At 44.7% G+C, this 16238-nt stretch overlaps 1 protein-coding gene across 5 annotated transcripts in view; it reads left to right on the forward strand.

The window, feature by feature from the left end:
* Positions 1 to 13228, forward strand: part of LOC106591933 (oxysterol-binding protein-related protein 3) — an 81082-nt gene extending 67854 nt beyond the window's left edge. For 4 of the 5 annotated variants that reach the window (XM_045719202.1, XM_045719204.1, XM_045719200.1 and 1 more), the window contains 6 exons: positions 875 to 953; positions 2870 to 3014; positions 4553 to 4697; positions 8375 to 8501; positions 9352 to 9474; positions 12291 to 13228. In XM_045719202.1, coding sequence (XP_045575158.1) covers positions 875 to 953; positions 2870 to 3014; positions 4553 to 4697; positions 8375 to 8501; positions 9352 to 9474; positions 12291 to 12387 — 716 coding nt within the window. In that variant the 3' untranslated portion in view covers positions 12388 to 13228. The remainder of the gene's footprint in view (positions 1 to 874; positions 954 to 2869; positions 3015 to 4552; positions 4698 to 8374; positions 8502 to 9351; positions 9475 to 12290) is intronic. The other variant, XR_006770028.1, reaches the window with a different exon arrangement.
* Positions 13229 to 16238: the final 3010 nt, after the last annotated feature.

Genomic DNA, 16238 nt, shown 5'->3' on the forward strand with positions numbered 1-16238 from the left:
CAGCTATTACAACTAGTCTAAAGCTGGAGGCCCTAACCAACCATACCAGCTATTACAACTAGTCTAAAGCTGGAGGCCCTAACCAACCATACCAGCTATTACAGCTAGTCTAAAGTTGGAGGCCCTAACCAACCATACCAGTTATTAGTCTAAAGCTGGAGGCCCTAACCAACCATACCAGCTATTACAGCTAGTCTAAAGTTGGAGGCCCTAACCAACCATACCAGCTATTAGTCTAAAGCTGGAGGCCCTAACCAACCATACCAGCTATTAGTCTAAAGCTGGAGGCCCTAACCAACCATACAAGCTATTACAGCTAGTCTGAAGCTGTAGGCCCAAACCAACCATGCCAGCTATTAGTCTAAAGCTGGAGGCCCTAACCAACCATACCAGCTATTAGTCTAAAGCTGGAGGCCCTAACCAACCATAGCAGCTATTACAGCTAGTCTGAAGCTGGAGGCCCTAACCAACCATACCAGCTATTAGTCTAAAGCTGGAGGCCCTAACCAACCATACCAGCTATTAGTCTAAAGCTGGGGGCCCTAACCAACCGTACCAGGTATTAGTCTAAAGCTGGGGGCCCTAACCAACCGTACCAGCTATTAGTCTAAAGCTGGAGGCCCTAACCAACCATACCAGCTATTAGTCTAAAGCTGGAGGCCCTAACCAACCATACCAGCTATTAGTCTAAAGCTGGAGGCCCTAACCAACCATACCAGCTATTAGTCTAAAGCTGGAGGCCCTAACCAACCATACCAGCTATTAGTCTAAAGCTGGAGGCCCTAACCAACCATACCAGCTATTAGTCTAAAGCTGGAGGCCGTTCCTCTTGGATGCACTAACCCTGCTGTTGTCTCTCCTGTGATGTCTTTAGACATGAGGTGGAAAAACAAGTTCTGGGGGAAGTCTATGGAAATAGTTCCTGTGGGCACCACCCATGTGATTCTGCCAGGGTGAGTCCTTTACTGTCCCTCTCAATCTCACTCTACCAGACCACCCTTACTGACCAACTAGCCACCCAAACCTGTTTGTCAATGTCCAGATATCACTGAAATAGATAATAGACTGATAATAGACTGATAATAGACTGAAAATAGACTGATGATAGACTGATGATAGACTGATGATAGACTGATAGACTGATGATAGACTGCTAATAGACTGATGATAGACTGATAGACTGATGATAGACTGCTAATAGACTGATGATAGACTGATGATAGACTGATGATAGACTGATGATAGACTGATAGACTGATAGACTGATGATAGACTGATAATAGACTGTTGATAAACTGATGATGACTGATGATACACTGATAATAGACTGATAATAGACTGATGATAGACTGATAGACAGACTGATAATAGACTGATAGACAGACTGATAATAGACTGATAGACAGACTGATAATAGACTGATGATAGACTGATGATAGACTGATGATAGACTGATGATAGACTGATAATAGACTGATAATAGACTGATAATAGACTGATAGACTGATGATACACTGATAGACTGATAATAGACTGATAATAGACTGATAATAGACTGATGATAGACTGATGATAGACTGATCGACTGATAATAGACTGATAGACTGATAGACTGATGATAGACTGATAATAGACTGATCGACTGATAATAGACTGATAGACTGATGATAGACTGATGATAGACTGATGATAGACTGATGATAGACTGATACACTGATAATAGACTGATAATAGACTTATAATAGACTGATACACTGATGATAGACTGATAATAGAATGATAGACTGATAATAGACTGATGATAGACTGATACACTGATAGACTGATAGATACACTGATAATAGACTGACAATAGACTGATACACTGATAATAGACTGATAATAGACTGATAATAGACTGATAGACTGATAATAGACTGATGATAGACTGATACACTGATAGACTGATAGATACACTGATAATAGACTGATAATAGACTGATAGACTGATGATAGACTGATAATAGACTGATAATAGACTGATGATAGACTGATAATAGACTGATAGACTGATAATAGACTGATACACTGATAATAGACTGATACACTGATAATAGACTGATGATAGACTGATGATAGACTGATAATAGACTGATAATAGACTGATAATAGACTGATGATAGACTGAAAATAGACTGATGATAGACTGATGATAGACTGATAGACTGATGATAGACTGATAGACTGATGATAGACTGATAGACTGATGATAGACTGATAGACTGATGATAGACTGCTAATAGACTGATGATAGACTGATAATAGACTGATAATAGACTGATGATAGACTGATGATAGACTGATACACTGATAGACTGATAGATACACTGATAATAGGCTGATAATAGACTGATAGACTGATGATAGACTGATAATAGACTGATAATAGACTGATAGACTGATAATAGACTGATGATAGACTGATACACTGATAATAGATTGATACACTGATAATAGACTGATAATAGACTGATAGATACACTGATAATAGACTGATGATAGACTGATAGATAGACTGACAATAGACTGACAATAGACGGATAATAGACTGATTTAATTCTTTTAAAGGTACTTTTGTTGTTTTATACACTGACCTGCGTCTTATCTCATGCGCGCGCACACACACACACACACACATATATATATATATACACACACACACACACACACACACACATATATATATATATACACACACACACACACACACACACACACACACACACACACACACATATATATATATATACACACATATATACACACATATATACACACACACACACTGAAACACAAACATATTGTGACATGCCCTCTCCCCGTCCTGCAGGTTTGGAGACCACTATGAGTGGAACAAGGTAACGTCCTGTATCCACAACATCCTGAGTGGGCAGCGCTGGATAGAACACTACGGAGAGATCTCCATCAGGAACACCAGCACTGATATCTGCCAGTGTAAGGTCACCTTCATCAAGGTGAGAGACAGGGGGGAGTACGTGTGTGTATAAACCGGAGGGAATATTCCACCTGTTTAACCTGATATTTAGAGCAGTCAGTATTTGGGTTTGTGAGATATTCAGCTATTCTCCAGTCTAAGTGGACACTGGAAAGCTGGAAGCTGAGTGGAAATGCTTCTTTATAAGTGGACACTGGAAAGCTGGAAGCTGAGTGGAAATGCTTCTTTATAAGTGGACACTGGAAAGCTGGAAGCTGAGTGGAAATGCTTTTTTATACGTGATTCGGGTTGGGGAAAGGGTTGTTTAAAGCTTAAATTAGTCAAAACTGTGTTACACAACACACACACACACACACACACACACACACACACACACACACACACACACACACACACACACACACACACACACACACACACACACACACACACACACCCTGTGCATGGCCTTTCCCCTGAATGAACAACAACTCCATGCATCTCTGCGGTTTGAAGTTGAACTTCGTACAGCCCATTCCAAAGCTGACAGGTAATTGGTGTTAGTCTCTGAGGAGTTGAAAGGTCTACAGCAGTGTAGAAGGATGCCAGGTCAAGACATGTAGGAGCTCATTATACAATATAACCTCTCCTGTCCTGTCCTGTCCTCTTTCCTCTCCTTTCCTCTCTCCTCTCCCCCCTCCCCTCTTCTGTCCTGTCCTGTCCTCTTTCCTCTCCTTTCCTCTCTCCTCTCCCCCTCCCCTCTCCTGTCCTCTACTGTCCTGTCCTGTCCTCTACCCTGTCCTCTCCTGTCCTGTCCTCTACTGTGCTGTCCTCTCCTCTCCACTCTCCCCTCTCATCTCTCCTCTCTCATCTCTACCCCCTCTCCTCTCCCCACTCCTCTTTCCCCTCTCCCCTCTCCCCTGTCCTCTCATCTCTCTCCTCTCACCCCTCTCGTCTCTCCTCTTTTCTCTCTCCTCTCTCCTCTCCTCTCTTCTCCTGTCCCCTCATCTCCTCAATGGTTCTCATTGTAAACTACTGTTCTCTACTGGTTCAGCATGTTGCGTTTGAACACAGATAACTCAACACTGCCATCTACTGGCTGATATATGAAGATGAAAATAAAGATCTATTATGACTCTTCTTACCCACAGTGACTCATAGATCAGAGTGACAGACAAACTAAACCTGAGAACTATTAAATAAGAGTCATTTAGGGCCTGTCCCCAATGGAACCCTATTCCCTATACACTCTTAGAAAAAGGGGTCCAAAGGGTCCCTTCAGCTTTCCCCATAGGAGAACCCTTTTTGGTTCCAGGTAGAATCCTTTTTGGTCCAGGTAGAACCCTTTTTGGTTCCAGGTTGAACCCTTTTTGGTTCCAGGTTGAACCCTTTTGGGTTCTATGTAAAACCCTCTGTGGAAAGGGTTCTACATGGAACTAAAAAGGGTTCTCCTATGGGGACAGGCGAAGAACCCTTTACGGTTCTAGATAGCATCTTTTTTTCTTAGTGTGTACTGTAATACTTTTGGCCAGGGCTTGATATTCAATAATAATGTTATGCATTCCTCCCTGTGTACAGGCAAAGTACTGGAACTCGAGTGTTAACGAGGTGGAGGGCACCATCACAGACCACAAGGGGAAGGTCATCCACAGACTGTTTGGGAAGTGGAACGAGGGGGTGTACTGTGGAGACCCACCCTCTGCCACCTGCATCTGGAGAGCCAGTATGTATGATTGTAATAATAGACTGAACCTGTTATACTGAGCCCAGTGTCTTGACCTACACATGCTATAGATCAGGGCTTTACGTGTTTAGCCCAGACTGAACCTGTTATACTGAGCCCAGTGTCTTGACCTACACATGCTATAGATCAGGGCTTTACGTGTTTAGCCCAGACTGAACCTGTTATACTGAGCCCAGTGTCTTGACCTACACATGCTATAGATCAGGGCTTTACGTGTTTAGCCCAGACTGAACCTGTTATACTGAGCCCAGTGTCTTGACCTACACATGCTATAGATCAGGGCTTTACGTGTTTAGCCCAGACTGAACCTGTTATACTGAGCCCAGTGTCTTGACCTACACATGCTATAGATCAGGGCTTTACGTGTTTAGCCCAGACTGAACCTGTTATTCTGAGCCCAGTGTCTTGACCTACACATGCTATAGATCAAGGCTTTACGTGTTTAGCCCAGACTGAACCTGTTATACTGAGCCCAGTGTCTTGACCTACACATGCTATAGATCAGGGCTTTACGTGTTTAGCCCAGACTGAACCTGTTATACTGAGCCCAGTGTCTTGACCTACACATGCTATAGATCAGGGCTTTACGTGTTTAGCCCAGACTGAACCTGTTATACTGAGCCCAGTGTCTTGACCTACACATGCTATAGATCAGGGCTTTACGTGTTTAGCCCAGACTGAACCTGTTATACTGAGCCCAGTGTCTTGACCTACACATGCTATAGATCAAGGCTTTACGTGTTTAGCCCAGACTGAACCTGTTATACTGAGCCCAGTGTCTTGACCTACACATGCTATAGATCAGGGCTTTACGTGTTTAGCCCAGACTGAACCTGTTATACTGAGCCCAGTGTCTTGACCTACACATGCTATAGATCAGGGCTTTACGTGTTTAGCCCAGACTGAACCTGTTATTCTGAGCCCAGTGTCTTGACCTACACATGCTATAGATCAAGGCTTTACGTGTTTAGCCCATGTAAACATCGGTTGGAACTATCCATACTTTTCTTATCCGTACAGTTGATTTTTAAATGATCTCTTTATCTTGATTTCTACTAGTAGATACAGTGCAGACCCCTTGTGTCTATATCTTGATCTCTACTAGTAGATACAGTGCAGACCCCTTGTGTCTATATCTTGATTTCTACTAGTAGATACAGTGCAGACCCCTTGTGTCTATATCTTGATTTCTACTAGTAGATACAGTGCAGACCCCTTGTGTCTATATCTTGATCTCTACTAGTAGATACAGTGCAGACCCCTTGTGTCTATATCTTGATTTCTACTAGTAGATACAGTGCAGACCCCTTGTGTCTATATCTTGATTTCTACTAGTAGATACAGTGCAGACCCCTTGTGTCTATATCTTGATCTCTACTAGTAGATACAGTGCAGACCCCTTGTGTCTATATCTTGATTTCTACTAGTAGATACAGTGCAGACCCCTTGTGTCTATATCTTGATTTCTACTAGTAGATACAGTGCAGACCCCTTGTGTCTATATCTTGATCTCTACTAGTAGATACAGTGCAGACCCCTTGTGTCTATATCTTGATCTCTACTAGTAGATACAGTGCAGACCCCTTGTGTCTATATCTTGATTTCTACTAGTAGATACAGTGCAGACCCCTTGTGTCTATATCTTGATCTCTACTAGTAGATACAGTGCAGACCCCTTGTGTCTATATCTTGATCTCTACTAGTAGATACAGTGCAGACCCCTTGTGTCTATATCTTGATCTCTACTAGTAGATACAGTGCAGACCCCTTGTGTCTATATCTTGATCTCTACTAGTAGATACAGTGCAGACCCCTTGTGTCTATATCTTGATCTCTACTAGTAGATACAGTGCAGACCCCTTGTGTCTATATCTTGACAAAGCAAAACACGTTTTTTAGACATGATCTAAAAACAAAGCATTTGTGTTTAGTGAGTCCTCCAGATCAGAGGCAGTAGGGATGACCAGAGATGTTCTCTGGTTAGTGAGTCCTCAGATCAGAGGCAGTAGGGATGACCAGAGATGTTCTCTGTTTAGTGAGTCCTCAGATCAGAGGCAGTAGGGAGACAGAGATGTTCTCTGTTTAGTGAGTCCTCCAGATCAGAGGCAGTAGGGATGAACAGGGATGTTCTCTGTTTAGTGAGTCCTCCAGATCAGAGGCAGTAGGGATTACCAGGGATGTTCTCTGTTTAGTGAGTCCTCCAGATCAGAGGCAGTAGGGATGACCAGGGATGTTCTCTGTTTAGTGAGTCCGCCAGATCAGAGGCAGTAGGGATGACCAGGGATGTTCTCTGTTAAGTCAGTCCATCAGATCAGAGGCAGTAGGGATGACCAGGGATGTTCTCTGGTTAGTGAGTCCGTCAGATCAGAGGCAGTAGGGATGACCAGGGATGTTCTCTGTTTAGTGAGTCCTCCAGATCAGAGGCAGTAGGGATGACCAGGGATGTTCTCTGGTTAGTGAGTCTGCCAGATCAGAGGCAGTAGGGATGACCAGGGATGTTCTCTGGTTAGTGAGTCCGCCAGATCAGAGGCAGTAGGGATGACCAGGGATGTTCTCTGTTTAGTGAGTCTGTCAGATCAGAGGCTGTAGGGATGACCAGAGATGTTCTCTGGTTAGTGAGTCCGCCAGATCAGAGGCAGTAGGGATGACCAGGGATGTTCTCTGTTTAGTGAGTCCTCCAGATCAGAGGCAGTAGGGATGACCAGGGATGTTCTCTGTTTAGTGAGTCCGTCAGATCAGAGGCAGTAGGGATGACCAGAGATGTTCTCTGTTTAGTGAGTCCTCCAGATCAGAGGCAGTAGGGATGACCAGGGATGTTCTCTGTTTAGTGAGTCCTCCAGATCAGAGGCAGTAGGGATGACCAGGGATGTTCCCTTTCTACTGAGTCTACCAGATCAGATGCAGTAGGGATGACCAGAGATGTTCTCTGTTTAGTGAGTCCTCCAGATCAGAGGCAGTAGGGATGACCAGGGATGTTCTCTGTTTAGTGAGTCCTCCAGATCAGAGACAGTAGGGATGACCAGGGATGTTCTCTTGATAAGTGCTTGAATTAGACCATTTTCTGTCCTGCTAAGCATTCAAAATGTAACGAGTACTTTTGGGTGTAATGGAAAATGTATGGAGTAAAAAGTACATCATTTTCTTTAGGAATGTAGTGAAGTAAAAGTAAGAGTTGTCAAAAATATGAATAATAGAGTAAAGTACAGATACACAAAAAAACAACTTAAGTATTTTTACTTAAGTACTTTACACCACTGTTCCTTATTACATAAAAGGCATTCCTTACCGTGTAGTTTATAGAATCATCTCCCTGGGATGTAAAAGACTGTCTCTGGTGTGTGTGTCTGTCTGTGTGTGTGTGTGTGTCTGTGTGTGTGTGTCTGCGTGTGTGTGTGTCTCTGTGTGTGTCTGTGTGTGTGTCTGTGTGTGTGTCTGTGTCTGTGTGTGTGTGTGTGTGTGTGTGTGTGTGTGTGTCTGTGTGTCTGTGTGTGTGTCTGTGTGTCTGTGTGTGTGTGTGTCTGTGTGTGTGTGTGTGTGTGTGTGTGTGTGTGTGTGTGTGTGTGTGTGTGTGTGTGTGTGTGTGTGTGTGTGTGTGTGTGTGTGTGTGTGTGTGTGCGCGTGTCTGTGTGTGTGTGTGTCTGCGTGTGTGTTCTCAGATGCCATGCCGGCTGACCACGAGCAGTACTACGGCTTCACTAAGTTTGCTATGGAGCTCAATGAGCTGGACCCTTCACTGAAACTGCTGCTGCCTCCCACAGACACCCGGCTACGGCTCGACCAGAGGTGAGAGACAGAGAGAAGAGTGCTACTGTACAGTAACACACCATTGTCTTAGCATGGTGTAGGGGCCAGCATGGTGTAGAGACCAGCATGGTGTAGGGACCAGCATGGTGTAGAGACCAGCATGGTGTAGGGACCAGCATGGTGTAGGGACCAGCATGGTGTAGAGACCAGCATGGTGTAGAGACCAGCATGGTGTAGAGACCAGCATGGTGTAGAGACCAGCATGGTGTAGAGACCAGCATGGTGTAGGGACCAGCATGGTGTAGAGACCAGCATGGTGTAGAGACCAGCATGGTGTAGGGACCAGCATGGTGTAGGGACCAGCATGGTGTAGGGACCAGCATGGTGTAGAGACCAGCATGGTGTAGAGACCAGCATGGTGTAGGCACCAGCAAGGCGTAGGGACCAGCATGGTGTAGAGACCAGCATGGTGTAGGGACCAGCATGGTGTAGGGACCAGCATGGTGTAGAGACCAGCATGGTGTAGAGACCAGCATGGTGTAGAGACCAGCATGGTGTAGGGACCAGCATGGTGTAGGGACCAGCATGGTGTAGAGACCAGCATGGTGTAGAGACCAACATGGTGTAGTGACCAGCATGGTGTAGGCACCAGCAAGACGTAGGAACGAGCAGGTCGTAACAATGTAGAAATGTGCATTTGGTAATACAGTTTCGTATTACACCCATCAAATGACCATTATTACAACATACATAGTTGGGTTTGCTTTATTGTGTATCCAAATGTCCCTGTGTGTGTGTGTGTGTGTGTGTGTGTGTGTGTGTGTGTGTGTGTGTGTGTGTGTGTGTGTGTGTGTGTGTGTGTGTGTGTGTGTGTGTGTGTGTGTACCAGGCTGCTAGAGGAGGGCAACGTAGAGGCAGCAGAGGAACAGAAACAGAAGATAGAACAGCAGCAGAGAGACAGACGCAGAGTCCTGGAGGAAAACACCATGACACATCAACCCACATTCTTCAGGTGAACTCCTAGAGCTGGATACAGGGCGATGCCTAAACTGTCACAGAAGTAGCCATTTGAAAGACAGGAGATGAGCACTCTAGTACAGGGCTTCCCAACCTAGGGGTCGTGGGACCTTCCTTGATTTGAGGGATCTGTTTTTTTACTATACAGTATATACAGTATTTCTTTTTACAAATGCGCAATTGTATAAACTGATCTATAACGACACATAACTCTGCGATGCTAGAAACTAGTGGTAGACTCCCAGAGGAAGACACTGAGGCACATGGGGTTATCTTTGCTTGGGAAGTAATCTGATACAACGTGCGATTCGGTTGCTATCAATTGATCTATTCACTTTGGGCCCGATTCCGACTTTGGAAATTACACGTTTCTTACGCACACCTTTCCTACGCACTTCTCAGTACTTGGTATTGCCTTACGAAGGTGCGTAATGGGCTTTGCAGGTGGGCCCCCCCCCTCCCGCGCGCGTGCGCGCTGAATAAATGTAATCCCATTTACTGGCCAACAGATTTTCTCGTGGAGTTGTCTGTGAGTAAGTTGATATGTTGAAATGTTTCAGTTTGCTGCCATATGACTGGTTTCACATTTGTCTCCAGTGATTATAATGTCAAATAGATCTGAAACAAGTGTAATTTCTACTTACAATCCCCTCATCCAAACTGATTACTCATTTACCAAGCTCTAATCAATAGCTCTTATCAAGTACTCGTTTACCTAGCTCTAAATCAATAGCTCTTATCAAGTACTCATTTACCTAGCTCTAAATCAATAGCTCTTATCAAGTACTCGTTTACCTAGCTCTAAATCAATAGCTCTGATCAAGTACTCGTTTACCTAGCTCTAATCAATAGCTCTTATCAAGTACTCGTTTACCTAGCTCTAATCAATAGCTCTTATCAAGTACTCGTTTACCTAGCTCTAAATCAATAGCTCTTATCAAGTACTCGTTTACTTAGCTCTAAATCAATAGCTCTTATCAAGTACTCGTTTACCTAGCTCTAATCAATAGCTCTTATCAAGTACTCGTTTACCTAGCTCTAAATCAATAGCTCTTATCAAGTACTCGTTTACTTAGCTCTAAATCAATAGCTCTTATCAAGTTGTAAATTACAGTGCATGGAGAATGGTTCTTTTTTGATTGGAAAACAAAAGTAATCTGATGCTTTTTCCACTTGGAATCGGTAGGTTTGCTAGACCTTATTCATAGTTTCCTAGCACGTAAAAGTTGTCAGAATCCGCCGTATCTGTAGACACACCTTCATTTATTCAATCTCCACCCAAAACCAATAGCAGGTGAACATCACGCTATTCTCATGTTTTAGTTCAAGTTCAGATAATTACGTTCCATTTACTCACGCTTAACTCAGGTGGGAATCGGGCCCTTTCTGTAAAAGAGAATACGTTCAATTAAATTGAGGGTTCAAATAAATTATAATAATAAAACGTATTTGGTAGCGGAATAACATTGGGTCTAGACTTTATTTTTCTTATAAAGGGGGCCCTTGGGAAAAAATGTTGGCAGCCCTGTTCTAATACATCTCCACAGCTAAACTCCACCTGCATTTATTCCCACTGGGTTTATTAAAGCAATAAGGCAGGAGAGAGTGTGGTATAAGGCCAATATACCACGGCTATGGGCTGTTCTTATGCACGACGCAACGCGCCTGGATACAGCCTTTAGACGTGGTATATTGGCCTTATACCACAATCCCCCGAGGTGCTTTATTGCTATTATAAACTGGTGACAAATGTAATTACAACAGTAAAAATTATTGTTTTGTCATACCCGTGTTACACGGTCTCATTTACCACGGCTTTCAGCCAATCAGCATTCAGGGCTCGGACCAGCCAGTTTATAACACAATACGGATGTACCTATATAGATGTACATGTACCACAACAGACACACCAGACATGTAACATGTCCATGGGAACATTAGGTTACTCCATGTTCAGTAGCTGGTTCTCAGTTTCCATTCAATTCTGATGGCGGGTTTGTGAGTGTTGCAGGCATAGTTCAAAAACAGTCTAATTTTAGTATTTTGCTCATTAGTCAACTGTTAATACAATCCACAAAAATGTAAGCAGTCAAGTTTTCAAGATAGAGCACTTATAATAAAAAGCAAAAAACGTGAGGAGGCTGATGAGGCTGATGATGACGATGAGGCTGATGAGGAAGATGAGGCTGATGATAATGATGAGGCTGATGAGGAAGATGAGGCTGATGATAATGAGAGGCTGATGAGGCTGATGATAATGATGAGGCTGATGATATGATGAGGCTGATGATAATGATGAGGCTGATGATAATGATGAGGCTGATGATTGAGAGGTGATGAGGCTGATGATAATGATGAGGCTGATGATAATGAAGGCTGAAATGATGAGGCTGATGATAATGATGAGGCTGATGATAATGATGAGGCTGATGATAATGATGAGGCTGATGATAATGATGAGGCTGATGATAATGATGAGGCTGATGATATTGATGAGGCTGATGATATTGATGAGGCTGATGATAATGATGAGGCTGATGATATTGATGAGGCTGATGATAATGATGAGGCTGATGATATTGATGAGGCTGATGATAATGATGAGGCTGATGATAATGATGAGGCTGATGATAATGATGAGGCTGATGATAATGATGAGGCTGATGATAATGATGAGGCTGATGATAATGATGAGGCTGATGATAATGATGAGGCTGTGTTTTGCATCATGATCTTTTTGTTGTTGATTCTTTTTAGAAGGTATTTCATTATTCAGTTCAGGTAAAGAATATGTCTTTCTGTTGTCCACAGGAAATCAAAGGATGACACCTGGGTTAGCAACAACACTTACTGGGACCTGAGGAGCGATCCAGGCTTTGCCCACCTGGACTGTCCTGTGTTGTGGTGACCTGAGGAGGGAACCAGGCTATCACCACCTGGACTGTCCTGTGTTGTGGTGACCTGAGGAGGGAACCAGACTATCACCACCTGGACTGTCCTGTGTTGTGGTGACCTGAGGAGGGAACCAGACTATCACCACCTGGACTGTCCTGTGTTGTGGTGACCTGAGGAGGGAACCAGACTATCACCACCTGGACTGTCCTGTGTTGTGGTGACCTGAGGAGGGAACCAGACTATCACCACCTGGACTGTCCTGTGTTGTGGTGACCTGAGGAGGGGACCAGACTATCACTACCTGGACTGTCCTGTGTTGTGGTGACCTGAGGAGGGGACCAGACTATCACCACCTGGACTGTCCTGTGTTGTGGTGACCTGAGGAGGGGACCAGACTATCACCACCTGGACTGTCCTGTGTTGTGGTGACCTGAGGAGGGGACCAGACTATCACCACCTGGACTGTCCTGTGTTGTGGTGACCTGAGGAGGGAACCAGACTATCACCACCTGGACTGTCCTGTGTTGTGGTGACCTGAGGAGGGGACCAGGCTATCACCACCTGGACTGTCCTGTGTTGTGGTGACCTGAGGAGGGGACCAGACTATCACCACCTGGACTGTCCTGTGTTGTGGTGACCTGAGGAGGGGACCAGACTATCACCACCTGGACTGTCCTGTGTTGTGGTGACCTGAGGAGGGGAACCAGACTATCACCACCTGGACTGTCCTGTGTTGTGGTGACCTGAGGAGGGGACCAGACTATCACCACCTGGACTGTCCTGTGTTGTGGTGACCTGAGGAGGGGACCAGACTATCACCACCTGGACTGTCCTGTGTTGTGGTGACCTGAGGAGGGGGACCAGACTATCACCACCTGGACTGTCCTGTGTTGTGGTGACCTGAGGAGGGGACCAGACTATCACCACCTGGACTGTCCTGTGTTGTGGTGACCTGAGGAGGGGACCAGACTATCACCACCTGGACTGTCCTGTGTTGTGGTGACCTGAGGAGGGGACCAGACTATCACCACCTGGACTGTCCTGTGTTGTGGTGACCTGAGGAGGGGACCAGACTATCACCACCTGGACTGTCCTGTGTTGTGGTGACCTGAGGAGGGAACCAGACTATCACCACCTGGACTGTCCTGTGTTGTGGTGACCTGAGGAGGGGACCAGACTATCACCACCTGGACTGTCCTGTGTTGTGGTGACCTGAGGAGGGAACCCGACTATCACCACCTGGACTGTCCTGTGTTGTGGTGACCTGAGGAGGGAACCAGACTATCACCACCTGGACTGTCCTGTGTTGTGGTGACCTGAGGAGGGGACCAGACTATCACCACCTGGACTGTCCTGTGTTGTGGTGACCTGAGGAGGGGACCAGACTATCACCACCTGGACTGTCCTGTGTTGTGGTGACCTGAGGAGGGAACCAGACTATCACCACCTGGACTGTCCTGTGTTGTGGTGACCTGAGGAGGGGACCAGACTATCACCACCTGGACTGTCCTGTGTTGTGGTGACCTGAGGAGGGAACCAGACTATCACCACCTGGACTGTCCTGTGTTGTGGTGACCTGAGGAGGGAACCAGACTATCACCACCTGGACTGTCCTGTGTTGTGGTGACCTGAGGAGGGGACCAGACTATCACCACCTGGACTGTCCTGTGTTGTGGTGACCTGAGGAGGGGACCAGACTATCACCACCTGGACTGTCCAGTGTTGTGGTGACCTGAGGAGGGGACCAGACTATCACCACCTGGGCTGTCCTGTGTTGTGGTGACCTGAGGAGGGGACCAGACTATCACCACCTGGACTGTCCAGTGTTGTGGTGACCTTAGTGTGACTTCTGTGGCCACTGGTCACACACCTGGGTCATGTTTATTAGGCACAGGACTGAAACAGGGAGGGACTACCTGAGCTTGTCCAATAAGAAACGCTTGTGCGTTCATAAGGCACCAAACGGAAGAAAACAGACTGCAACGGAGGGAACTACCTGAACTTCCAGTCCAATAAGAAACTTAATTTTTTGTTTTCAGTTGCAAAACGTTTTGCTACGGTGTGCACTTATGAACACGACCATGCTTGGACTTCCTGTCTGTACTGTGACCCAGGCTGGCTCTGGGGGCTGGAGTCCTGCTGCTCTGTCCGTCTCATTGGTTACGCCTCAAATGGCACCCTATTCCCTACATAGTGCACTGCTTTTGACCAGAGCCCAATGGGCCCAAGTAGTGCATCATACGCTAAAGGGAATAGGGTGCCATTTGGGACTTACCCTCTTGCACATGTCCACCTGCTATCCATCATTCACATGTCCATCTACTATCCATCATTCACCTGTCCATCTACTATCCATCATTCACATGTCCATCTACTACCCATCAATCACATGTCCATCTACTATCCATCATTCACCTGTCCATCTACTATCCATCATTCACCTGTCCATCTACTACCCATCATTCACATGTCCATCTACTATCCATCATTCACCTGTCCATCTACTACCCATCAATCACCTGTCCATCTACTATCCATCATTCACCTGTCCATCTACTACCCATCATTCACATGTCCATCTACTATCCATCATTCACCTGTCCATCTACTATCCATCAATCACCTGTCCATCTACTATCCATCATTCACATGTCCATCTACTACCCATCATTCACATGTCCATCTACTACCCATCATTCACCTGTCCATCTACTGTCCATCATTCACCTGTCCATCTACTACCCATCATACACATGTCCATCTACTACCCATCATTCACCTGTCCATCTACTATCCATCATTCACCTGTCCATCTACTACCCATCATTCACCTGTCCATCTACTGTCCATCATTCACCTGTCCATCTACTACCCATCATTCACATGTCCATCTACTACCCATCATTCACCTGTCCATCTACTATCCATCATTCACCTGTCCATCTACTATCCATCATTCACATGTCCATCTACTACCCATCATTCACCTGTCCATCTACTACCCATCATTCACCTGTCCATCTACTATCCATCATTCACCTGTCCATCTACTATCCATCAATCACCTGTCCATCTACTATCCATCATTCACATGTCCATCTACTATCCATCATTCACCTGTCCATCTACTATCCATCATTTACCTGTCCATCTACTATCCATTATCCCCCCCACGCATGTTGCTGCTTTATAATTCATTGTTGTTTTCATTTTTTCATTTGAGAGTTTATCCAGTTTATTGCCTTAATAGACAACATTTATCCGAGTAGTGTATTAATGTAGCGTCTTTATATAGCATACCCTTCGAATGCAGGGACTCTTATGCAAAAATTGTGTCCTGTTTTTCCACCTGTAGTGTCTCATCGTGCAGAATTGAACACATAAGAAATACTGTATATTTCAACAAGGTACTAAAGAATGAATTACTAGCCTTGTTGGTTCTGCAAAGACTGTAAAATAATCCTTCCCATTTTGTATTGCCGCTCCTCGCTAACTTAGCTACTAGTCTACATTAGCACAGCTGTTGACTGTACAACACTGTCTTAACACATGCGGTTTTCTACCTCTGAGATGAGATTCCATGGTACTTGTAACACCATTGAGAAGGTGTACATGTCAAATATTTATTCTGCACCTGTCTAATGCCTTACTGGGTGAACTATATTGCATTTTACTCTAATTTCTGTTTAAAAACAAACTGAAATGTTTCAGAAGGACACGTGTGTTTGTGTGAGGAGGAATTCTTTAAAGAATGAAGTATGTTTTTGAAGTTTCATTCTAAAATGCTATATATCCATTTTCAGAAATGTTGGTGATTTAGCTTTTATTGTTTAAAGGTCATGAACAGTCAAAATCATGTTTTTC

The sequence above is a fragment of the Salmo salar genome, chromosome ssa05, assembly GCF_905237065.1.
Source record: "Salmo salar chromosome ssa05, Ssal_v3.1, whole genome shotgun sequence".
NCBI classification, from domain to species: domain Eukaryota; kingdom Metazoa; phylum Chordata; class Actinopteri; order Salmoniformes; family Salmonidae; genus Salmo; species Salmo salar.